The sequence below is a fragment of the Saccostrea echinata genome, unplaced genomic scaffold (assembly GCF_033153115.1).
Source record: "Saccostrea echinata isolate AGI-Se365-2 ecotype Australia unplaced genomic scaffold, CSIRO_AGI_Sech_v1 ptg000056l, whole genome shotgun sequence".
Lineage (NCBI taxonomy): Eukaryota > Metazoa > Mollusca > Bivalvia > Ostreida > Ostreidae > Saccostrea > Saccostrea echinata.
In genome coordinates this window covers 2,496,603-2,523,111 of record NW_026889805.1, presented here as the reverse complement: position 1 = coordinate 2,523,111, position 26,509 = coordinate 2,496,603, and the positions used below count along the sequence as shown (strand labels likewise).

The 26,509-nt window shown below is 33.8% G+C and overlaps 1 protein-coding gene, 1 long non-coding RNA gene and 1 pseudogene across 2 annotated transcripts; 1 reads left to right on the top strand and 2 right to left on the bottom strand.

Annotated features, from left to right (window-relative positions):
- Positions 1–2,430: 2,430 nt before the first annotated feature.
- On the bottom strand, positions 2,431–8,448 carry LOC133173415 (uncharacterized). The gene is made up of 3 exons (XR_009719041.1): positions 8,321–8,448; positions 7,724–7,797; positions 2,431–2,888 (listed from the first exon to the last, which is right to left on the bottom strand). It is a non-coding gene; the product is annotated as an uncharacterized LOC133173415 (long non-coding RNA).
- Positions 8,449–11,877: 3,429 nt separating this feature from the next.
- LOC133173516 (uncharacterized) lies at positions 11,878–16,213 on the top strand. Its single transcript, XM_061308501.1, has 5 exons — positions 11,878–11,908; positions 12,006–13,525; positions 14,343–14,576; positions 14,774–14,995; positions 15,972–16,213. Exons 1-5 carry the CDS (start codon positions 11,878–11,880, stop codon positions 16,155–16,157), a joined length of 2,193 nt encoding a protein of 730 aa, XP_061164485.1. The 3' UTR covers positions 16,158–16,213.
- Positions 16,214–23,760: 7,547 nt separating this feature from the next.
- On the bottom strand, positions 23,761–26,196 carry LOC133173345 (transmembrane protein 41A-like; annotated as a pseudogene).
- Positions 26,197–26,509: the final 313 nt, after the last annotated feature.

Genomic DNA, 26,509 nt, shown 5'->3' with positions numbered 1-26,509 from the left:
GGACCAGTATATGGAGATAACTTTCAACTGAAGTTGGTTACCAGTTAAAGGCAATCTTAATTATCATTACTTTTTTGGTTGTCAATTTAAAAATCAGAAAAGAATTCAAGTCATCTTAATTTAAGTACGACTTCACTGTACTTTACAAAATGTAAACTTTTTTTTTTGAGATATAGAATTTTGGATTACCATGATTACTGATTCTATAAACATGATAAATTATATTTATAAACAAACCTTATCATAATGATTGAAGAACACATTTATTCTTATTAATAACAATTTTACAGTGGAAACTTCAAGGAATTTTTTTTTAATATTCTATAGAACACGTAGAACAAAAGTAAAAAAAATTAAGTGATATGCATCAATATATATCATAAAACACAAGTCAAAATATTGTGACAGTCATGATTAAATTTTTTTGCATTTTGATACTCATCCCTACTTTTAATTAAATGAATATTTACTCTACACTTTGTGTAAGTTTTGAAAGAGAAAGCATTTATGAGATTAGACTCAAAGCAAAGCTAGTGGGCTAACAACAAAACAAGAGGCCCATGGGCAACAACACCCACCTATCAGTCACTTTGGCCCTGCTGTTCTGCTACAGATTTTTCCCCCAATATACATGTATTCCTAATGGCTATGTAAAATTTTGATCGTCTTTTGTGGCCCAACCCTATATATAGGGGCCATCATTTAATAAAAAATGAATCTACGCTACCAGAGGATGCTTCTTACATTATTATGTTTCATCGTGGCTTTAATGTTCTTGAGAAGAATTAAGCATTTTAAAGATTTATCCAATGTAATCCCTATTGTGGCCCCACCCTACCCCCAGGGGCCATGATCTGAACAATTTAAAACCTACACTACCTAAGAAAGCTTTCACCTATTTTCATCTTTTCTAGTCCAGTATTTCTTGAGAAGAAGATATTTAAAATTTTTCCTATATATTTCAATGTAAAGTTTTGATTCCCTATTGTGGCCCTATCCTACCCCCAGGGGACATGTTTTGAACAATTTACAATCTACACTACCTCGATCAGGGAGCTTTCAACTAAATTTCATCTTTACTAGTCCAGTAGTCTTGAGAAGAAGAATTTTAAAGATGTTTTTCCTACAATATTTTCAATGTAAAACATCCATTCCCTATTGTGGCCCCACCCTACTCCCGGGGACCATGATCTGAACAATTTATAATCTAATCTTCCTTAAGAAGCATTTATATGAGTATCAGCGTTTCTGCCACAGTGGTTCTTGAGAAGAAGATACCTGAAGATTTTCCCTATATATTTCATTGTAAAATTTTCATCCCCTAATTTGTGGCCCCATCATGCCCTGTGGGGGCAAGATTTGAATAATTTACAATCTACACTACCTCAGGAAGCTTACATATAAGTTTCAGCTTTTCTGGCTCATTGCTTCTTGAAAGAATATGTTTCAATGGCCCCACCCTATTTTTGCATTTCTTGATTATCTCCCCTTGGAAGGAAACTTGGCCCTTCATTTTAAAATTTAGAATCCCCTTTACCCAGGAATGCTTTGTACCAACTTTGCTTAATATTGGCCCAGTGCTTCTTGAGAAGAAGTTGAAAACATGTGAAAAGTTTACAGATGGACGGACAGACACTGGACAATATGTGATCTTACTTGAACTTTCAGCTCAGGTGAGCTAAAACTGGAAAAAGGGTGGGAAGGGGGGTGTTAAGTCATACATGCACCTTGTCCATTAGCTTTCACGAAAATTAAAAATATATGTACATGTATTTTTAAAAAAATCAATGTGAGAAGCTACATCAGGGTTTGAAATTAACAGTAGCCCACTCGCAATTTGCGACTAATGTTCCATATGGGCAACTTAAAATTACGTTCAAGTTGCCCACATGGCGATTAGAAAATTTACGATAATAAATATTTGTTTTTCAATTTTGTCCGAATGTTTTGTTTTTTTCTCTTGAAAAATTTCATAATCAGTAAAGTGCTTTATGATTACCCATAAGAAGTACTTATACATAAAGCGTCCAAGTGATTGTGTCAGGCACAATGTGACATCGACGGGTCAATAAGCCCAAGAAACCAAAATGTTCTGTTGTTATTTGTGAATGAAAACGTGCCATGTGCTCTATATATGATATTGAATGATCATATCAATCTTCATAAACAGAAGAGTTCCACTTCAAATTTAGATAAGTCGTGCATAATGTTACAACGGATAGAAAAGAAACACAAAACACATGATAAAAAAGAAAAGAAAAATGGGGTTATTGTTTTTATATTCAATAGAAGGTGTGATAATCTGTGGGTGAATAAATTTTGATGTGGGCCCCAGAATTGAGGTTCAGTAGCCCACATTGCTATCAAAGATTACAAGTTAGTTTAAAACCCTGTACATGTAAAAATTAGTTAAAATTAAACGGTAGTAATTAAAATTGCTAGGTCATTAACAATCAAGATAATTGATATAAATGTTTAATTCACTTACCAACAATGAGATCCAAGTTCAAAGAGCCATATTTCCAATGGTTGATTCTTTGTCATCAAAACTCCTAAAATCCGTCTTAGTCTTAACTCGCACATCGATCTTCCTTAAATTTTTGAAAATCATGATTTTTGTTAATTTTGTCAGTTCAACAGTATTTCCTGACTTAATGGAAGTCTGAAAAAAGTCCTGAGGATTACACTCTACTATTCTTTTTTTTCACACTCCCATGGAATTTATTCTGATTTGTCATATTTGGTTTCTCACAATCCTTAAATCTTTCTATTGTGGCTATACATGCTTCCTTTAAACTTGGTTGATATCATGTGTTCTATGATCCACCACAAGCTGTAGAACAGACGTCCTTCTTCTTACAGGGTTTGTTGATAAGAAATGTTCATAACTAAAAAGATAAAGTGATTCCCATCTATTAGAATGTTGCAGACCTTTAATGAAATATCAAGATTACAAACAGTATTTAAGCTCAAAGGTGCACTGAAACATTACTAATTGTGAGCATTGCAAACATAGATCTCTAAAACATCAGAGGTGGGATGAGTTGTCATGGAGGAATAAGCATCCCCTGTCAACTAGTTACACCTGCTGTGAGCTCCTTGTCATAATAGGGTGAAATGGATAAATCTGTAGACAATTCAGTATGAAAATAATGGCCTAACAATTTCTGTATGAAAAACATCGATCAGTAAACATTTGACTTATCTGTACAGTAGACTGTATTTGTTAACAAGGTCATTGTATCAAACACAGAATTTGCAAAATGTTCAACCTGTATCATCAACTTATTTGCCAATAGCTTGCCTCATTTTAGTAATTGTTTGTACTAGGTACACATGCTCTTGTCCTTTGAATCAAATGGGAGTCATAAACTCCATATGAAGGTGATAATGCTACATAAGTAAGGGAAGTTAATAATAGAAAAATTAAAGTTATGTGTTTATCATAAAATTTAGTTGTTACTTTGCCATTAATGTCTTTGTCTAGTAAAATATTCAAATATGAAACAGATGTATATGCCTCTGTGGTGTCTTTAATTTTGAGTTCAAAGAGATAATTACATGTGAATGAAAAAAAAAATTAAATATAATGAATAGTGATCAATCTCAAAAAATGTATAAACATTACAAATCTGTGAAGTGCCTTGCAAAAACAAGGACCCCCTGGAAATCCCAGAGGTGGGATCAGGTGTCTAGGAGGAGTAAGCATCCTCTGTTGACCGGTCACACCTGAATAAGTTAATGTAGGAATAAAAATGAATAATTACTGCCCATTGATAAAGCATCATCAATATGTCATTATACATGATATATCTAATCATGTACCGTTAGTATATATAGGACAGGAAATACAAAATATAGTTATTTATAAAACAGTGTACAGTGCTACCTCGGTATATTGCCAGCTTTTGTCGAAGGCAGATTTTGGCATTATAGCGAGGGTGGCAATTTAACGAATTCTGCCATAAATTAACAATTCAGTGGGTAATCAAAGCAAAATAAATAGTTTATGTAATTCATTTCAGTTACAGTCTGTTAATGTCATGCTTGTGCACATACGTATAAGGGAAGCTCTCGTTTCCTTTTGAAAAAGAAGTCATTATTTTTTTAGTTTACAATATTTTTACTGAAAAGAAACAAAATGTCAGAATATTGAACACCTGTCAATTCCCTGCTCTTTCGCCATGCTCTAAGAATTTAATAACCTGATAACAAAGATGTCAGTAGCCGTTATAGCCTCTCGGTATTAGAAAAGTTTTGAGAATTATTATTAATCTCATCTGAATCAAAAGTAGATTTTTTTCACCGTCTCAAGAATTTCTGAATCAGTTAAAAAGTTTGGTTGGTAAAGTGTCATGACGAATGGCAAGTCACGTGTCAGAATACGTCAACCTGTTGTAATAAACATGCATTCTTATGTTTGCTGGTACCTGTGTACTTCTCTTCCGATTCTGTTTTGATATTTATCAATCAACCCAATCTGTGCCCAACAATTTATGAAAAATTCAGGGGTAACAGAATCCTTAATATTTTCACGTGCGGAATTATAGTAGTCTAAAAATAGAGGTGGGATTTCCTTTTGATCGATAGAATGGCTTCTTAATCTAAGGGGACACAAATGAATATTTGCATTTATTATGGTTTGGGGCATTATCCATGATAAGCAACAATTGGCGATTTACAATCAAATAGATCGAATATTGATCAATCAATTTTTTTTCTTCTCGTAATCCAAATTTGTACGCTTTCTCTTGCCTGACGTTTCCATTACTGTGATGAAATAATTCTTCTTTCTTATAAAAACACGCCAAAGACATTGCTAATTTTGAGTTTTATTCACCAATTATTTTTAATTTAGCTGAATTCCTTGTCCAGCCCGTTACGCTTCACCGCAACCACTGTCAAAGCACGGGTGTGTTGTCCAAATTACCGACCCGCTCTAGGTAATTGGCATTGTTCTCGAGGGTTTTCCTTATATAATTTGACCTTTTGTTTCCTAAAACCAGTGGCGGATGGCAATAAGCAGGGGTGGCAATATAACAGGTGTATTAACAAAAGGGGGAAATCCGTTCTTCGAGAATTCTTGGCAATAAGCGAGGGTGGCAATATAACGGAGGGCAATATACCAAGGTAGCACTGTATTTTCAACTTCAGCTAGGTCATCATATTAAAAAATAATCATATATTTCCAAACATTGAGGAGTTTCATTGTATTTAATCTTGTAAATAATGTATCTGACCAGCAACATATGGCATGTGGCTTAATTGTGCTATTACGCATGCATCAAAATTTATTTCTAATTATAGCTTTCCTTAGTGTGCACACGGCCTTAATGCAAAGAAATTTGATGCGCAGTAAATTAATTTGAATTAACTTATTTGCATTAAATTGTCCATGTGAATGTGGTTCAAATTTAATCTGTATTAACTTACGTTTAATTCGAATTAAACCCTCCTTGTGAAGACGACATTAAATGTACATATCTCATACTGTATACCCTCATCAAAGCTTCACAACCAGATAATACATATTCTTGTCAGCTGTCAAAATCTCATTCGCATGATTAAAATGAAAGTGAACGTGAAGTTGAATACCGATCCCGATTAGAATGAATACAATTAAAGGACTGTTAAGGACCCTCTATACACTAAATCAAAAATGTTTTTAGTCCAAGATAAATAAATTGAACACTTTATTTGCATGTGTTATCTCACTCAAGTAAACAATGTGTAGTCTCAGATTTCTGTTCATCAATACTTTAATGTCTTTGAATATTTTTCTTAGGGTGTAAACATGCCATGTACCCTATGTTGAACATGTTGAAATTCAAGAAAATGAAGTAGATCTGATAAGCTCATTATTTATACCTTTATACAATATAATTTTGTTATTCAATTGTTAAGAATGCTTGTATTAACTAAAATTCAGTAACAGACTGCTAGGATTTCAATTTATCAAATTTGATTTAGACCCCAGGGCGAATTAGTCTCTATCTCCATAAAAATACCATAAAATCAGAGCTCTTTGGTGTGCAGTATATACTAGAGTGTAATTGATTTGTATGAGAAAACTGAAATTAAAATAATCATGGAGGGTAAAAAATTGGGGGGGGGGGGGGGTTTACAATCTTTCAGATTTCTTCTAATTCCATCAAAAAATATATACAGAGAGCTTAATTTATGCAATCTAAGTAATTATAATACACAGATGATAACATTTCTTGCTCATTTGAAATTACATATACATTTGTAATATTCTTGGCACACCGACTTGTTCACTATCAACAAAATGTTTTCCTTTTAAATTAAATTTTAATAATCTGGTTAAGTGGTACATTCTAACAGATACTCTTTATCAACAAACTTCTCTTAACATAATTGATCACTCAGGTTTACAGCGCCTGCCAGTCAATCGATATCAAACATTAATTAATAGAGTCCGGCCTCTAAAAGATTATGAGGCCCCTTATATTTTTTGTTGTATTGTCAAAATGTCTTTTATTGTCTTATTTAGTATTTTTAATACACTTACAAACAACTTGTTCCTTAGACACTAAATAATGATTAAATAACTTGAGTTTGGTCTGAATTTACTGTGCTTTTCCAGTCACTGCACTTAAAAATACTATTTTTGCATCTACTGTAAGTTTTACTCGCATTAAGGTGTTGATTATATACATGTACTGTAGAAGCACAAATTTTCGTGGACATAAAATTTTGTTATTTCTTATGTTATCTGAGAAGGTTTTGTAGGCATTAAATTTCATTGTTATGAATGTAACTCTACTCATTATATATTGAAATGTAATATTTCATGTGGGATTAACAACGAACAAATGACAAAATAAAGGAATATTTCTGCTTTAAAAGCATATATTGTGTGTATATATATACACTGTATAGCCCTGGCCTTGGGGAACTGGAATCTTGCTCCCTCCCTCAATGATATACTTTAACTGTATAATAACATAATTGTATTCTCTGCAGTTGGAAAATCTTTTCATTAATTTTTCTTTTTAAATCCCTCAATAAAAAAAAAAAATCTCTTCATTTTGAATTTCAGTGGTTGCATTATACCCCAATAAATACATGTATAGTGTGTACCCCTCCTTCTTTGTTTTTTTTTTCTGAAAATAGAAGTGTGCACACCATAAAAGAGAATTTATAGTAGTTCGTATTTGTCTAATATATTAACACATTACATATGGAATGCCCCGGTGACAACAATGGCCAATGGTGTAGTATTAATTATCTGTCCTGTTTATTATGGAAAATAGCTAAATAATGAAAATTATCAGTATGACTGTCAGTTGCAAACATCTTTTTTTTTTAATCCCATTTAAATAATTTTATTTTACTTTTTATCTGGACTACATGTATCATTGGTGAAGTTCTTTGTCTTTTAAACTGAACCTTTAATTTTTTTTTTTTATACTGGCACAATTAGCTGATAACATACAGACTTAATTTTAAATTTATTGATCCTCCCAAATATTTTCCGGTCTTGGGCCAACAGACTGTCATTAAGGTAAATAAATATGTAAAACACTGATTCATGACTGTAGTATATTGAAATAATGCAGGAAAACATGTACAGATCATGTTGATACACAAACACATCATCATGAACTCCGATCATCAGAACTTTAGGTAGTTTTGTTTTTTTTTTTTCTGACATGTAGGTTTTCACTATTAAATGAATATTATATAATTGCATTCATACCATAAACTTCTCTCTGCTGTGTTCTGAGAATCCATGAACATTGATAATTTCTGATCCGAAACCAATGAATCTACCTGAAATGTATTATAATATTATGCAGTTTTAAAACATAAATTCCATGATAAATAAATAGGAAAATATATTCTTTAATTACTGTAACTTAGTAGAAGTCGCATCATTTTCATGAATCATCACAGCTATATATACATATTCTCTCAAAACTGTCCCAATGCAATAATGAGTGCATAACAATAAAATGACAAGTATCAATCTTTAAATTCACATACTTTGAAAACTTTGTACATTAAAATTAGGGCATGGCACTGTCTAAATGCACAGCATGTCTTTGACATTAATATCAACTTATATAGCTGCACTATACCCTCAGGTTGCCAGGGCTAGAAGACCACGTTGAAGCAGGGACCTATACATGCTTAACAATTATATCTATGTCCCTGGGAGAAGTAAACAGCTACCCCCCCCCCCTTTCATCATTTAAATTATTTCTAATATTTACGCCTCAGTTGTACATGTGTTTTTTGAGTTGACAGCTTAATATGTACACAATATTAACAATGCTTTTAGCAGCCCACGTACCTATATATAACCCAGGCAGACTGAACGTTTCCCCGGCCCATAACACATGTTGTGACCGACTCTACTTTCGTTTTTAATATGAAACCTTCGAACTTGACATGACACATAAACAAGACGCGAAACGCAAGAAAACATTTAAATTTTCTAACAATATATTTTGCTACACATTTCAAAAGATCAACGTTGATTCAATAAAAATCGAAATATCAGATGCACGTACATGCAGAAATAGTTTCTCTCCGCGAGTACAACATATGCCAATACGGAATGTGTTTACCTTCCCAGAGACATAGATATAGAGAAGATTTCTTTATGTTTTCACTAACATTAATAATAATAACTTTTAGTTTAATGGTTTTAACCATTTATACTGCAATCATGCAACGATGTACATTGTAAGAATACAGCATATACATGTATACATATCGTAGGAAAATTATTGAGTAAACAATAATGCCGTAATGTCATAATGGACACATATCTTTACTCATTTATTCATAGGCCATATTTAATACATGTACATAAAATTTATTTATTTATTTACAGATTTTGTACTTACCTTTTACAAAGTTTACTTCGTCCTCATGTATATGACTAAGTGTGAAACGGGTACTGTATTATGATGTCATTTACGACGTCATTTGATGTAACGAGCATGCGCACTCGCAATGTGTGTAAGTCTCGCCGAGAAGAAAAAATGATGGATCGGTGGTCATCTTATACACACTCATTACACAGATCTCATGCATCCGGTCAAATTAACACTTCATTTTTTTGAAATGGGATGCATCCTAGGACATTTTCTAGTTGATTTATGACAAAATCCAACTGAACACCACCATTTCGTGTTCATTTGGATTTTTCCGTGTTCATTTAAACGTGTGCCGTCTAAAGCACGTGTCCAATTGACAGGGTTTACAAACACACACACACACACACACACACACACAAAACAGGCTTCTGAAGCCCTTCAGCAAGTTTGTCTTTTAGTCAGTTTGTCGGTCGTTATAATGAGTGCTTCGATAGACTCGAGGCATTTATTTCGTTAGCTAATTTCTTTCATCAATCAGTTAAATCCACTGTCTAAATACCCAATGATAAAAAAACATATGCTTGATTACTACATCTACCTCAATTGATGGCAATATTGAGTTTAGTCTCAAATCCATTGATTCCAATACTGCCGCAAACTGTCATCCCCTACACACATTTAAAGGTTTACCCAAAGATCTAGCAGCCAGAATCCACTGCATCTGTTTATCCACTACCTTGTACCAGAAAACTCCAAAAGTCCCATTTATGCAAAGAGGCTACAAATTAAGCCCACACCGTACACACCGTACTATTGATAAGATGGCAGGACAGGACAGACAAAACCTTTTACATTACAAAGAGAAAGATAATGGCAGCAGGGTTCCACTGGTAACTACCATTTCGACTTAAGATTGACTGATTTATTGTATGTTGTTTTACGTTCCGTTCAAGAATTTTCACTCATATAGAGACGTTAGCATACCGGTGAAGGGGTTTAAATTTAGACCTTTGCTCGGCGTTCAGGAGCATTGAGCAGCGAGGGATCTTAATCTTGCTAACGCCTGTTATGATACGGGGCATCGGTTTTTTAACGTCTCATCCGAAAGACCCGCAACTTTCACTTCAAATGCCGAGCGCTTGTCAAAGGAATAGTTGCTACTAATTTTTTTTCATCGACTTTGGTCAGTCGCGGATGGGATTTGCATGAACCCACGACCTTCCGATCATGGAGCCAGCGCTCTACCTACTAAGCTAGCAAGCTTCTGAAATTCTATACGTATATACAAAACAATCTGACATTGTATTTATGAATAAAACACATATATCAGGAAAATGTATCTTTAAGAAAAGCTTATATAGCAATTTAGTTTTTTCCTAACTCGACATCAATTAATTTTTCTTGCTGACTTGTATTCAGTATATCGATATTTTTGATAAGAATTATGCCAGGACTATTATATAATTATTAATAATCTAAATTTCCATTGATTTGAATGAAATATGGAGATAACGAACAGTGTTTAAACTTAAAGTCTATTAAAACAATACAAATCGATAGCAAAGCAAACACGGACCTCCAAAAACAGAGGTGGGATCAGATGCCATGGAGGAGTGAGCATCACCTGAAGACAGGTCTCACCCGCCGTGCGTTCCTTGTCTTGATTCGTAAATATCGGACAAAATCAGGGTGTAAATAATGGCCTAACAATAAGTATGAAAAACGTCAGCCAGCAGATTACTTAGTGATAGATTGTTTTTGGTGACAAGGTCATTGTATCGACCATAGAACTTACGAAATGATGACTTTAAACGAGACTGTTGATATCCTGTTAAATCAACTTGTTAGTCAATAGCTTACCTCGTTTTAGAAAGTGTTCATACGTAGAGCATGCTCTTGCGTATCGAATCGACTGGAAAATGTACACCCCACACCCCAGGTGATAAGGATATATTGCTGCATAAGTAAGGGAGTTAGACGATTGAAAAGTTAGAGTCCTCACGTTTATCATAAAGCTTTGTTCTTAGATTACCATTGACGTCTTTTTCTAGTAAAATATCCAAATATGAAAAATGAAATATGATGTGCCAGACTCTGTGGTATCTTTTATTTCAAGCTCACCGGGATATATCGTGTCGACATATGAATGGAAATAACTATTGTTAATTGATAATACGTCGTCGATATATATAAATGTCAAGTTGAAAGCCACAGCAAGAGATTTCTTTTTCTCATGTATAAGATCTTGATTAAATTCTGCTTCATATGAATACAAAAATAGGTCTGCTAACAACGGGGCGCATGGGAATTCAAACAGATTGTTGGAAGACCTGGTCTCCAAATACTACAGGGATATTGTCAATCAGACACTCAAGCATCTATTGAATATCAACTTCAGAGTACTTATGTGAACAATCAGAATGTTTTTTAACAAAATAATTTTGCAAATGACCAATGATAAGGTCAGTAAATTTTCGAGTTCCATTTTTATTGAAAAAGCAGATGTCAATGATGTCAAAAAGCCTGGACTTAAATTTATTTGAAGTGAAAACATTATACCACAATGAAAAAGGTGAAGATGACGAACAGTGATCGATCTTAAAAAAATTTATAAACAATAGAATTCTTCAAAGAGGGAATTAAACACGGACCCCTGGAAATTTCAGAGGTGGGATCAGGTGCCTAGGAGGAGAAAGCCTCCTCTTTTGACCGATCACACCCGCCGTGAGCTTTATGTATTGATCTAGACGGAACATTTCGTACTCGAGTTCAGTATAAAACAAAGGCCCAACAAATGGTATAAAACAAGTCAGCTAAAGTCTAGCCCAATATTATGGTATATTTGCTAACAAGATCATTATAACGACCATAGAAATTTCGATATGCCGACTTTAAACGAGGTCGTTGAAATCCCTGTAACATCAACTTATCTGTCAGTAGCCTCCCTCTGTTTAGAAAGTGATCGTACTCGGAGCATGCTCTTGAGAATCGAATAAGTTAGGAGAAGTAAACACCATATGAGGTGATGGCGGAATATTACTACATAAATAAGGAAAGTTGATGATGGAAAACATGAACTCATCTTGTTTGGCATTCAATTAAGTTTCCAGTTGGCCACTATCGTCTATAAATAATAATTTTTAACTTTTTCAGGATACAGCACTGAAAGTCTATCCGAATCTTTTGCGTCAACATCAATACTACCACATGCTGTGTCTTGTAAATCACATCCGATCACAACGATCAGATTCAACTTAAAAGGAACAAAAAGTGAGAAAAATGTCAGTGAGACATGTCTCAACCCAAAGTTCCTGGCACATATCTTAGCACACCAAGAATGTCTAAAAGCAATAAATGGAAACCTTAAAGATGACCTGAAAATGACAATAAAACAGATTCCTGGTAACTTCAGCGCTTTGGAAATATCTGTGGAAGAAGGTGTAATGGAAAACATGAAATTAGAAGAAATGTATAATGTTATTAACAAGTATTGCAGGGAACAATTAAAAATCATTGAACATGACATTGACGAAGAAAGATTTTCCTTTGCAGATTTAAAGCTTGGAAAATTTCTTAAAGGAATGACATATCCTCATTGCATTTCAATTTTCTTTGACGGGAAGCTGTCCTTAGCTGGACATGGAGCTGAAATAATAGTCTTTGAAAGAGACATATTATCCTCCATTCTGAATGATGAAGTGGTCAGAGATTCATTTAGCATTGAAAAAGAGCAGCTTATGTACCTGAAAGTCATTCATTACGCGGATGAAATATCGAAGGATTTTTCTGTTGAAGTAGTCTTTGAAGATGAAGCGGAATCAGGTACTGTGGCATTCCATGGGTTAAGAGAGGATGTCGTGAATGTGCAGAGAAATATCAGTCATTGTCTACAGAATTATCATAAACGTTTGTGGACCAGACCATTAAAAAGAAACGAGCAATGCCTTTTACAAGAAAAGGAAGTCATTCGTCACTTCAAAGGGGTTTTCAAAAAATATAAATGTTCATATTTGATTACCGATGACTGCTTGCGTGTTGCACGCAAAATAAGTGACATGGACATTCTGAAAACAGAATTGGAGAATGCATTGTTTGTTGAAATGAACCACAGTCTTAGTAAAGTAGAAAAGATCTTCTTCGAATCAGAGCAATGGATCGAACAGTATAAAATCCTTCGTAATAATACAAAAAAGCAGGTTATTATTACTGTCGAGGTAAATGAGCTTTCAGTTACATGTTTGCCACATGTACAAATTCAAGTAAAAAGCTGTCTGGAGAGCTTTTTAAGGGAAAGGATAAAATCTGAATTGATGGAATGGGGTTGCTCTGTGGATGCAAAGGAATTTTTCAAAAATGTCAAAGCTGAAGAAATTCTCCAAATTAGGAATTCAATGGAAGATTCCATTATGGCATTATCTATAGAGGATGATGGAATTCTTGCAAAAGGCACCGAAAGCGGTATAAAAAAATGTAAACAAGAGTTGAAGACTATTATAAGCTCTGTCAAATATAAAAAGGGGGAATTTGCTGCTTCTGAGGAGGCTGTTAATCACTTCTTAACATCAGAGGGAAAAAGAAAACTTCACGAAATAGAGAAAAAGACTCGTAGCGTTATTTACATGAAAACTTTCTGTAAAATAAAGATGGAGCTAGGAAACATAGAGGAAGATAAGGTAAGTAATTTTGAGCAGACCTTTTTTGATACATGTCAGATTAAAAAGCTAATTCCGAGAATTTGTGTCCCCCGCTTAAGAAAAAAAGTAAAGGATGGAAGAAATGGAAACATTTTGCAGATGGAGAAAGAAAAATATGTCAAGCTTGACTATTCAGCTTTTAGCCTTAATGTCACATAAATTTAAAGTTTAGATTTCCATCCGAATTTGCTTAAAATTGGGGCGGATGGGCGATTTTTATTTCTTTTTTTATTTCCCACCATTACTGTAAACATCTTTAACGATCTTATAATGAAAGAATTTTTTATTGTAAATATCAGTATGGATTCTCTTCGTATTGCCCTTTTATAAATATATATTTTCGTTTGACCAACAGATACTTGTGCTTTGTCTGCAAAATCACAGAATTCTACTGTCCTTATAACGTCCACTTTTTCCTCCTTGACACATTCGATATTGTCAAAATTTTACACAACACATGGGGTCTAATTTAGCCTTTATAAACAGTTCTTATAGATTTATCATGTAAAGTCTGCCGGCAACTTTTATTATATGCATTGCAAAAGCTTAATGTGTTCTTGAGGTATCGCCCTGAAACGAAAGTGTAACACACAGATAGAAATACAGACAGCTAGACAGACGGACGGACGGACGCACAAACACACCCAAATTAATATCCCCCCATTAGTGAAAGCAGGGTACAAAAAAATGTGAGGGCAGATAATTTAAAACAATCAGCATTTCCAAAGTAAAAATTTATTTCGGAATCAGATATATTTTTTCCTGTATATTTTTACAGTTATATTTTACCTTTTAGGGGGACGTTATTGTAAACTCTGTTAGCACAGTTACATCGTCTACAGCAGCACAGTCAACTGTTGCTAAGGCTATTTTCGAGAAAGGAGGAGGTGAGTTCCAGAACAAACTTGTCCAGAAGACAAACGGAAGAATGCAATATGGAGAAGTAGTGGAAACAGAGGCAGGGGGAAATCTACAGTGTAAAGCTGTGTATCATGCTTGTCTGCCGAATTCTTCAGATCAACCCGAAAAGGTACAATGTTTATCGAAATTTATTATATCTAAACCTTTAACATTGATAAGGAATAGAGACGTTTTTGCTTAAAGTGTCATTGCAGATTCGAATACAAGAATATGTATACATTTTCATGATGGCACTTGTGAAGACTTCTATTCATAAACGATAATATATCATAAATAATGAATTAGAACTGCATTGTTACATGTAAGGACGTTCGGGACATTGCTATGGAATGTTTGAAAAAAGCTGGACAAGATCACCACACCTCTATATCATTGCCGGCTCTTGGGACAGGGACCTATAATTACCCTCCAGATCGTGCCGCCAAGGGCCTGCTCGATGCTATTGTAGAATTCACCAGAAACACACCTTCATTGCTGGAGAAAGTTACCATAGTTTTATTTGCAGAATCAAAAAGAAATATTAAAGAGGTAAAAACATTTTGTCTTATTACTCTTTTTTACAACTATATTAAAGACAAATTTTAAAAATTTAATGACTATGTCATAAGTTAATTAATATATTCGTGGGAGGGAATAACGAATGGATAAGAAATAAGCTCTCTGATCGAAATTATTATCGTTTTACCTCTTTGTAAAGTTCAGTAATGCTAAAAGAAGTCATAAATATTACTTCTTAGCATAATGTTCGAGAAGTGATATTCCGTTAGTATTATTTTTGGGAAATTTCTACAAACTGTACTTCTTTCAAATTTCGAATGTTTCAGAATAGAAATGTTTGACACGGTCTTTCTATTATAAACATCCCGTAACCATTGAATAGTTTTCTAACATAACTGTAATAAAGAAAGTATATTTCCTTGAAAACAGAATCAATGTGAACAGCCAAGATAACGAGCAGTCATTAATTTCATAAATCTAGTGAAGAATTCGAATAGTGAACAGGTACAAAACACGGACCCCTGTAAACACCAGCAACATTAACTCATTTGTCAGTAGCTGCTTTGGTTTAAAGAACGACCGTACTCAGAGTATGGTCTTACGAATTGAATCTGAGACTGATATCAAGTCTACATTTGAATGAAATTAACTATTATTAATTGATAAAACGTCGTCGATATATCTAAATGTTGAGATGAAGGCCTCAGCTAAACTTTCATTTTTTCTCAAGCAGAAGTTTTTGAATAAATTCTGCAATGGGATATAAAAACAGATCGGCTAATAATGAAGCATAATTTGTGTGCATGGGAATTCCAACAGATTGCTGGAAAAGTGCTGGTCTCGAAAGACTACATAGATATTGTCAATAAAGATCTCCAGTATCTTTTTTAATATCAACATCAGAGTACTTATTAGAAATACATAAAATATTAGAATACTTATTTATGTTTCTTTAAGACAAACAAAAAACAAATGAACATACATGAACATTAATTCTTGATTTCAGGCCTTTCAACAAGAATATCAAAGACGATGTCAAACGGTGTCTGGGTCTTCCATTTCGATATTAGAGCGGGGTTGTATCACATCTGGAAAATTTACAATTGTTTCGGAGTCACAACAGATGCTCACAGAAGCAAAGAGATACATTGAAGAGGAAATTGCGACTCTTTTAAGAAATCTCCAAGCCTAATCTCTGGTTTTCATTTAGATTCAGTCATACTTATGAAATCAACTCTCTCTACTTTAATTCAGTTAGACTTATGAAATCAACTCTCTCTACTTTGATTCAGTTATACTTAAGGAATCAACTCTAACTACTTAACAGAAAGGGGCAATATAATTCGTTTAATTCCAAATTAGTTGATAAATATTGGGGTTTTTGGAAAGTATCTAGCTAATATCATAATAAACGGAACGATACAAACAATTAATGAAGACTTTCTCCAACTGTACCATTTAAAATTTTATTGTTTTAAAACCAATTTCAAACATTTTCAATATCTGAATATTTCATAATATTTAATTAATGTAACAAATGCCATTTTTATTGTTTAAATAAAGACACCAAATGAAATATATCTAGATAACGAACAGTATTCAAGCTCAAAAGTCCATTATACAATACAAAATAGGAGCAGAGCAAACACGGACCTCCAAACATCAGAGGTGGGATCAGGTGCCATGGAGGAGTGAGCATCTCCTGCCGACCGGTCACACCCGCCGTGTGCTCCTTGTCATGATCGGGAAATAACGGAAAAATCCGTCGACAATTCAGTGTGTAAATAATGGCCTAACAATTAGTATGAAAAACGTCAGTCAGCATTTGACTCAATGATAAATTGTATTTGCTGACAAGGTCATTGTATCGACCATAGAACTTACGAAATGATGACTTTAAACGAGACAGCTGATATTCTTGTTTCATCAACTTATTTGTCAATAATTTACCTCGTTTTAGAAATTGTACATACGTAGAGCATGCTCTTGCGTATCGAATCAACTGAGAGATATATACCCCGTATGCAGGTGATGAAGGTGTATTGCTGCATAAGTAAGGGAAGTTGACGATTGAAAAGTTAAAGTCATCACGTTTATCATAAAGCTTGGTTGTTAGATTACCATTAACGTCTTTTTCAAGTAAAATATCCAAATATAAAACAGATGTGTCCGACTCTGTGGTATCTTTTATCTCAAGTTCACAAGGATATATCGTATCGACATAAGAATGAAAATAGCCATTGTTAATTGACAATACGTCGTCGATATATCTAAATGTCGAGTTGAACGCAACAGCAAGTGTTTTCTTCTTTTCACGTACAAGATTTTGGACAAATTCTGCTTCATATGAATACAAAAAAAAGGTTTGCTAATAACGGGGCGCAATTGGTACCCATAGTAATTCCAATAGATTGTTGAAAGACCTGGTCTCCAAAAACCACATAGATATTTTCAATCAGAAACTCAAGCAAAGAAGAAAAAGAATTCCATTTAAAAATACCTAAATGATCTGATAAATTAAAAAGTCGTGAAATTAACAATACTTAAACGAATATGCTTCTCTGTAGACTCATTGCTAAACGTTGAACACTTATTGAAAATATCGATAAGAAGAAGAGGTACCTCCACAAGAAGAACACGGCATTTTAAATATATAAACGATAAGTAATTTAATAGAAAAGATTAACTATGCGATTTTAAAAGTAGTGTTACCTTGGGACAAACATGTTTTTTCTATGGAAAAATAAATACGTCACAAAACCCCAAAATAAGATAAAATGATCAAAAAAGTATTGAAGGAAGAGAAAATATTTATAATATTATAACATATGTGTGTACATACTGTATAAACTCTTTCAAACAGGATAACAGCATGTACATGTACTTCAAGATTTAATAAAATTCTTGCTGGCTTATTTGTAAACATAAATTTATCATTTTTCAATGAAACACTGACTTGTACGTCAAGTTTGTGTAAATCAGTAAAAATTTGTAGAAATCAATAAAATGCTATTTAGGAAAAGAAAAGTTTGGGGATCTGCAATGGTCTTTGACAATAAGCTTCAGTTTATTTCACCTTCTCAAAGCTACAAATTTTAGGGAATCTAGAATATGGTCTTAAAACATAGAAAGATAGGCTGACGACTTACATGTATCATTTTTCTAGCAAGCCGCCGTCATGTAATCTTCCGATTAATAACACAGTGTTACAGTACTTGTATTTTGGAAAAAGACCCCATTATACCTATAGGTAGATATTCTGTGTGATTTCATGAATGTGTTTTCATGTTCAATGTTAATAATGATGATAAATATCACGCAGTTGTAAAAGCAAAGAAAGGTTGATTAGTTTGAAGCACGGCTTGTTTATTTTTAATGTGGTAGATGAACATATAAAAAGAACTGTATTTCAAATTCGATTTAGTTTATAAATGTTATTCTTGTTTTTTTCTTTATGTATCAATAAAACAGCATTGACAACTTTTTATTATGTAATTATATTATGCCCCAAAATGAATATGGCTGGGGTATACAGTATTTGTCATTTCCTTCCATCTCCCCATTCCATTTTCCTTCTGTCTCTCCATTCATCTCTCTTTCTGTCTCTCCATTCCTGTCCTCCTGTCTCTACATTCCTGTATTTCTGTCTCTCCATTCCTCTGTCCTTCGGTTTATCAGTCAATCACATTCTGTACTTAGCTCACTTTCAAAGATTTTTAAAGATATATTTATAAACCTTAACACAAACTGGTGAGAACAATAGAATTATGTTATTATGCTATTTTCTGACCTTGACTCTCCTATGGATCTTGATCTCACTTTTCCTCATTATGCGTTTAGCTCATTTTTTTTCAAGGTTTTCCGACCTCATTCACTTATAAAATTTAATGACAGCAATCAACCTTATATGACCTTCACATCCTGATGAAATCTGAAGATATCAATTGGTATGAACATTTGACCTCATGACAGATTGTATTTGTAAACAAGATTGTTGTATCGACCGTAGAATTTACAAAATGTTTATATTTACATTATACCCGACCCGTAGGACCTATACGTAACTTTAGCATATATAACATATTTTCATTTTTAAAAGACAGGGCGCGTGAAATTAATTAGATTTGTACAAATGTGTTTGTCTTACTGAAAAAAATAAATTTAAGAATTTGGCAGTTTGTCTTTGATTATTTTTCATGGGTATAAGGGTATAAATTATCAACTAGATCTACATTTCTATTTAAATCAACACTATGAAAGAAAGTTTTTCTGATGTCTTCGAAAACTTTGCAAATATGTTTTTCATCCTTGTTATTTTGTTAATTTTTAGTTTTCCATCAAAGTCTTTCTCCAGGAAAACATCAAATTACGAAACAGATGTTCAGGTTGTGATATCTTTTATTTCTAATTCATCGGGATACATTGTATATAGAGAATCAACTTATGAATAAAAATGAATATTGTCAATTAATAAAATCTACATGTCGAATTGAAGGCCATAATAGGAGATTCACCATGACCATAACTATTCCTAATCTTGTTTTACCTCAATTTCGAAGACGCTGTACAAGATTTTTTCAACAATCTATATACTAATCACACAAATGGGTGAAGCCTATTGTCAAACTCAATTTAAAAAAAAGAAGGGTGATAATATTTAAAAAAAAAATCTTGGAAAATCACAGTCTTACTAAAAACTTCCAAGTGTTGTGTTGATTCAGATTTTTTAAAACTTTGTCCTTAAAGTCAGGGGGAGTTCTCGGTGTAGCAGTACACTACAAAATCTCTGATAAAAATCAGAAAATTTTATTTAGTTGGATTTGTACTACAGCAATCGTTCTAAGCTCTGTACATCTTCTAACCGACACAGCAAACATCTCTCCATACTATCTGTTCCTCCGTCAGCCCTCTATCTGTCCCTCTGCCACTCTCCGTCCTTCTATCTGTCATACCATCCATCTATCTGCCCTCCGTCACTCCATCCATCTATCTGCCCTCCGTCACTCCATCCATCTATCTGTCCTCCGTCACTTCATCCATCTATCTGTCCTCTGTCAATTAATTCTTCTATTGTCCTTCGTCAGTCTGTTCTTCTATCTGTCTCCCGTCCCTTCGTCCTTCTGTCATCCGTCTCTCTGTCCTTCTATTTCTCCCTCCGTCATTCTGTCCTTCTATCTTTCCTTTCATCACTCTGTCCTTCTATATGTCCGTCCGTTATTATATCTGTCCCTCCGTCATTCTGTCCTTCTATCTTTCCTTTCATCACTCTGTCCTTCTATATGTCCGTCCGTTATTATATCTGTCCCTCCGTCATTCTGTCCTTCTATCTTTCCTTTCATCACTCTGTCCTTCTATATGTCCGTCCGTTATTATATCTGTCCCTCCGTCATTCTGTCCTTCTATCTTTCCTTTCATCACTCTGTCCTTCTATATGTCCGTCCGTTATTCTATCTGTCCCTCCGTCATTCTGTCCTTCTATCCATCCTTCTGTCCTTCTATCTTTCCTTTCATCACTCTGTCCTTCTATATGTCCGTCCGTTATTATATCTGTCCCTCCGTCATTCTGTCCTTCTATCTTTCCTTTCATCACTCTGTCCTTCTATATGTCCGTCCGTTATTATATCTGTCCCTCCGTCATTCTGTCCTTCTATCTTTCCTTTCATCACTCTGTCCTTCTATATGTCCGTCCGTTATTATATCTGTCCCTCCGTCATTCTGTCCTTCTATCTTTCCTTTCATCACTCTGTCCTTCTATATGTCCGTCCGTTATTATATCTGTCCCTCCGTCATTCTGTCCTTCTATCTTTCCTTTCATCACTCTGTCCTTCTATATGTCCGTCCGTTATTCTATCTGTCCCTCCGTCATTCTGTCCTTCTATCCATCCTTCTGTCCTTCTATCTTTCCTTTCATCACTCTGTCCTTCTATATGTCCGTCCGTTATTCTATCTGTCCCTCCGTCATTCTGTCCTTCTATCGATCCTTCTATCATTCTATCTGTCCTTTCGTCACTCTGTCCTTCTATACGTCCCTCCGTTATTTATCTTTCCTTCCGTCACTCCGTCCTTGTCCCTTCATCACTCCGTCTTTCTATCTGTCCCTACATCATTCCGTTCTATCTGTCCCTCCAACACTCCATCCTCCTATCTGTCCCTCCGTCCTTTTAAATGTCCTTCAGTCCATCTTTCTGTCCCTCCGTCCTTCTATTTGTCACCCCGTCGTTCTATCTGTCCGTCCGTCACACTTTGCTTTTAGCTCAGTTTCCAAGTAACTGATATGTTCTTTGTGAGAGCAATATAACTGACTGAATTAAGAAATAATGCGTTACTTGTGAAGCAATTAAGAGATTTTGAATATAAAAGAATCAGAAAAAACAAAGATTAATTATAAACTTCCTGATAAAGTGTAGATTATCTCAAATCTTGTCCCTCTGGGTCAATCTCTCTGTTTTGTATAGCAGTATACAATAAAAAAAAACCTTTGGCAAAAAATGTCTGAATCAGTAAATTTACATTTACAAGGTTTAAAGAGGTTTTCGTCGACATGATATTGTTTTGAATATCAGTCCATGAACCCAACAAGGTAACGAACTGTAAAGTTTATATGAAAGCAACCTCACATGAAATAAATTCAGCTTTGTTTGGGCACCATAACAATGTCGGACATTCAAATGACCGTTAAGTTCCATGGGCCTCTTGTTTATTAAATATGAAAATTTTTAGTGTCTTGTTTAAGAAAGAAGTGAAATATATAGGCTACAAAGTAATAAGAGCTTAATGCGATGCTACCAAACTGGCAATTGAAAATAGTTTGCATGGGACCTACATGTATTGCACAAATATATTCTCTAATTTGCAAGTCTTAACTTTTGCCTTAAGGACAAAAGGTACTCAAAAATCGTCTTTATTATTTATTTTTATTATTATATAACTCATTATCTACAATAATGTTGCAAATGTTTATTTGAACGTCGTAAAGTTGCTTTCAAATCTCAGTTTAGGAAGAAATAAAGAATGACTATAAGAAAGAACGCTTAGAACTGGTACATACATTTATCGACTGCCTGATACGAACTACATAAATAAGGTAAATAAGTTAAAATTAAAATTTAACATTGAAATATTAAGTTAGCAAATTTAATTGTTGCTGGTGGCAACACATTTGCCATTTCATAGTTCAATACATTTTTCGTGATATATGACGCATCCTTAAATAAGCGTACATTTACAAAATGTATGAAGTCGAACTTTAACTGTAGTCATGTACATTTAACAAAAGAAATAATACATAAAGTGTATAAGAGTTATTACATGTATTTAAATTCTCATTTATATTTTTTGTCAAAATCATACATGCACTTCATGTATATTGAGTAAGTTATGTATACTGTATTGAATTTGTCATGTAAAGGATAGCTATTAATGGATATAATTTGTTTTTCACATGCCTATATACAAAAAGAGGAGGGTCATCTGCAAACAGGGATGGTCCTTAAGCTCGCATCAGATTAAAAGCTGTATTCACTCAGGGTCTAATATACTGTTGACCAGAGGAGGGTTGAGGGGTGGGGAGGAGCTCATAGACATTAAAAATTCAGGAAATTTTGTTTCAGTTAAATTTGAAGTGATTTAAGTTAGAACACAAAGAATCGACCCATTCAGTTTTCCTTGACGTCAAACATATACTTCAAAATGTAATCAAGGGATTCATTCCTTCCTACTTAAATAAATCTAGTAAAAACTGGATAGCGTGAATACTTTTGCAGATCATTAAATTGAAATCTATGGAGATAACGAACATTATTTTAAGTGAAATATGAAGAACAGTATTCAATCCAATGAAACGATACAAATTTGGAGTAGAGCAAACACGGACGTCTAAAACATTAGGTGCCATGGAGGAGTGAGCATCCCCTGCCGACCGGTCACACCCGCGGTGTGCTCCTTGTTATGATCGGGAAATAACGGAAAAATCCGTCGAAAATTCAGTGTGTAAATAATGGCCTAACAATCAGTATGAAAAACTTCAGTCAGCATTTGACTCAATGATAAATTGTATTTGCTGACAAGGTCATTGTATCGACCATAGAACTGAAGAAATGACGACTTCAAACGAGACTGCTGATATTCTTGTGTCATCAACTTGTTTGTCAATAACCTACCTCGTTTTTAGACATTGTTCATACGTAGAGCATGCTCTTGGGTATCGAATCGACTGAGAGATATATACCCCGTATGCAGGTGATGAAGGTATATTGCTGCATAAGTAAGGGAAGTTGACTATTGAAAAGTTTAAGTGATCACTTTTATCATAAAGCTTGGTTGATAGATTACCATTAACGTCTGTTTCTAGTAAAATATCCAAATATGAAACAGATGTGTCAGACTCTGTGGTATCTTTTATTTCAATTTCAAGCTCTCCGGGATATAACCATTGTAAATTGACAATACGTCGTCGATATATCTAAATGTCGAGTTAAAGGCAACAGCAACAGTTTTCTTCTTTTCACGTATAAGATTTTGAACAAATTCTGCTTCATATGAATACAAAAAAAGGTCTGCTAATAACGGGGCGCAATTGGTACCCATGGGAATTCCAGTAGATTGCTGGAAGACCTGGTCTCCAAAAACCAAATAGATAGTGACAATCAGAAACTCAAGCATCTTTTTAATATCAACTTCAGAGTACTTATATGTACAATCAGCATGTTTTTTTAACAAAATAATTTTTCAAATGACCAATGACAAGGTAAGTAAATTTACGAGTTCATTTTTTTATTTAAAAAGCAGCTGTCAATGATATCAAAAAGATGAAATAAAATAAAATCATTATATGTTCAATGCAAAAATGCCTAAACCACAATGGGATGTTATATGTATAGTACTGAAGGATTTACTGATGTGTAAATGCAATAACAAATGAGCCACGTAAAAAATGTCAATTTTATCTACATCTGTTTCATCGATAATAGTGTTCAATACGCAGTGATTGCGATGAAGCTGTGTATATCAGAAGCTTTTGCCAAATCGTTGAAGTCTTCAATACAGCACATCTTTAAACCACAGCAATGTTACCGAGTTTGTTCAAGTCAGTGAATATTGTATTTTTTTAATGAATCCCCTTTAAAGCTACTATTCATACATAAACACTGTCACTTTTTATTGTCGATCCGCAACTCTCGGAATTTATTTCACACGGAAGCCATATTGGAATGATCTCTCGGAAACTTGATAAAATCTTCAAGATAGCTTTGTCTTTGTGGATATTGATGCACATTCACCTCTGATGTGTCAATCATCACTCTTGAAAAAAAGCTTGTTTTCATTTGCATATTTACCCCACTAGAAGATTTGATTACATCTAAAACAATGATTTGTTACATTGACTTAACTTTTTTGTTCTTTAGCTTCTTCATAATAAATCTTGGCACAAGAGCTACTAGAGCAACCCCTGCCAACTTAATAAAAGTTCCTGTTGTAAAGATGTCCTCCATGCTGTTGATTTGAGACAACATGCTCCCCGTCTGTACGCAGATAAAATTATAAGGCATCAAACCTGAAAGTATTATTCTTAATTTTTAGAGCATTTAAACCAGTACATACTACATAGCCTTGGTTAACAGAAATATAATTATTTTATTTTTCTTTTCTGTATTTTATATGTGTTACCACTTACCTATAAATACTGAGAAAAAGAACATATGTTCAGGTATGTTGAGTATTGGAGAAGCCAGGTTCAAAAACCAGTTTGGAGACATAGGAAAAATTCGCAGAAATAAATGGAAGAAAAACAAGCTGTCATAACTCTCTTCTACCTGTAATTAGTAATTATTTAGGTTTTCATATAACATCCATACATAAAAATTGTTGGGGTTGGTGGTAAAAATAAAACAAAGACATTTTTGATTTGTTTTTGAAATCAAGAACATGTATACAAACAATCATTGCATCCTCTTCCCTTCTGGGACAATAGTTGAAAAATTACATTAAAATTAACAATTTTATGAATGACAACTGACAATCAAAAAGCAAACTCTAGAGAAATATGATCAATTCAATTTATACACATATGTTCTCCTAATTTATCATTGATCTTTTTTTTTTTAAAAAAAAATATGCCTCACCATTTCTTGCATATATGTTATTCTGTCTGGAAAATATTTCATGACATATTGCTTGCCAAAGTATTTAGACAGATAGTAACAACATGTGGCCCCTGTCGCTGTGAGAAGCAGACAAGAGGAAAGGATATCCACACCCCAAACAACGCTCCTGCCAACAGATTCTAAAATTAGACACAAAAATTACCTTTATTGATTTAGATTTAAAAAGCAGATACTTCTGAATGTTCAAATCTTCTTATTTTAGTAAGAGAGGATTTTTTAAAATAAAATATTGACCATGAAAACTGATCCAGGGATAGCAAATATCTGCTTATAGATATATGCACTGCAGAATAAAACCAGAACATAGAGAAAGTGTTCCTCTTTGTACATCATTAATAGGTTGGACACCGACTGTAAATCTTCCAATGAGGTAGGGAACTTCAGTTCACTCCTGTAATTCAAAGATGTCTCAATTCAATAAGTATAATTCTATACATGATGAAACAAGTGTAGGCAATGCTCATGTTCTGATTTATATCTTATACATGTATTAGAAATCAGATACATTTAAGCGTTGAAACACAAAAAGTCACTATTTTAATACAGTGAATCTTCAAATACCATTGGGGTATCCGGACTAATGCATATTTTACTATTTAAACAATAAAACATATTGATATAAAGCAGCATTCTTCACTATTGACAATGGTATGAAAGGCCACATAACTAAAATCAAGGCCATTGAGGCTACCGGACTTCACCTATCCGGATGATTTTGACTGGGAACTAGTGAGTCCGGATAAGTGAAGGTCCACTGTATCCTTAAAGAATAAGGGAATTTTGAAAAACTTTAAATATTCCACATATTTTCCAATTAAAAGTAGATATAACAGCTTGACATTCTATGCTTAATTCAAATTATATTCATAGACCTATAAACACTTTAATATTATTTCCTTAATAAATTTAGCTATGCTTGTCTCAGAAATAAGATTATATGCAGCCAAAAGAAAAAGACCAACTTGTGAGTAGTGTTTGTGCCTAACTCTGGAATGTTGACTGATAAAATGTATAACCACGAGGTCATCCCAGCCAAAATCACTGGAATCCATAAAATCGGTTCCATCGTATTCAGCATGTGTATTATTCAGTGATCAGATATAAGTCCATGAGTTTTATGATAACCTAAAAATGAAAAGAAAAATACGACATGGGCAATATTTTGGATGTACAAAAAAAAAAAAAACCCTACATAAAAACCTACATAAAACCCTACATAAATACGAGGGTTAATCCAACAGTAATGTCACATCTCCTATAAAATATTAATGATCAAATGTTATCACCAAAAGTTTACATATTCATTTTCTCTATGTATTTTGACTTTTGCCTTCAAGTTTCAATCAGTTATATAAAATACTTTATAAAATATCAAGATAAA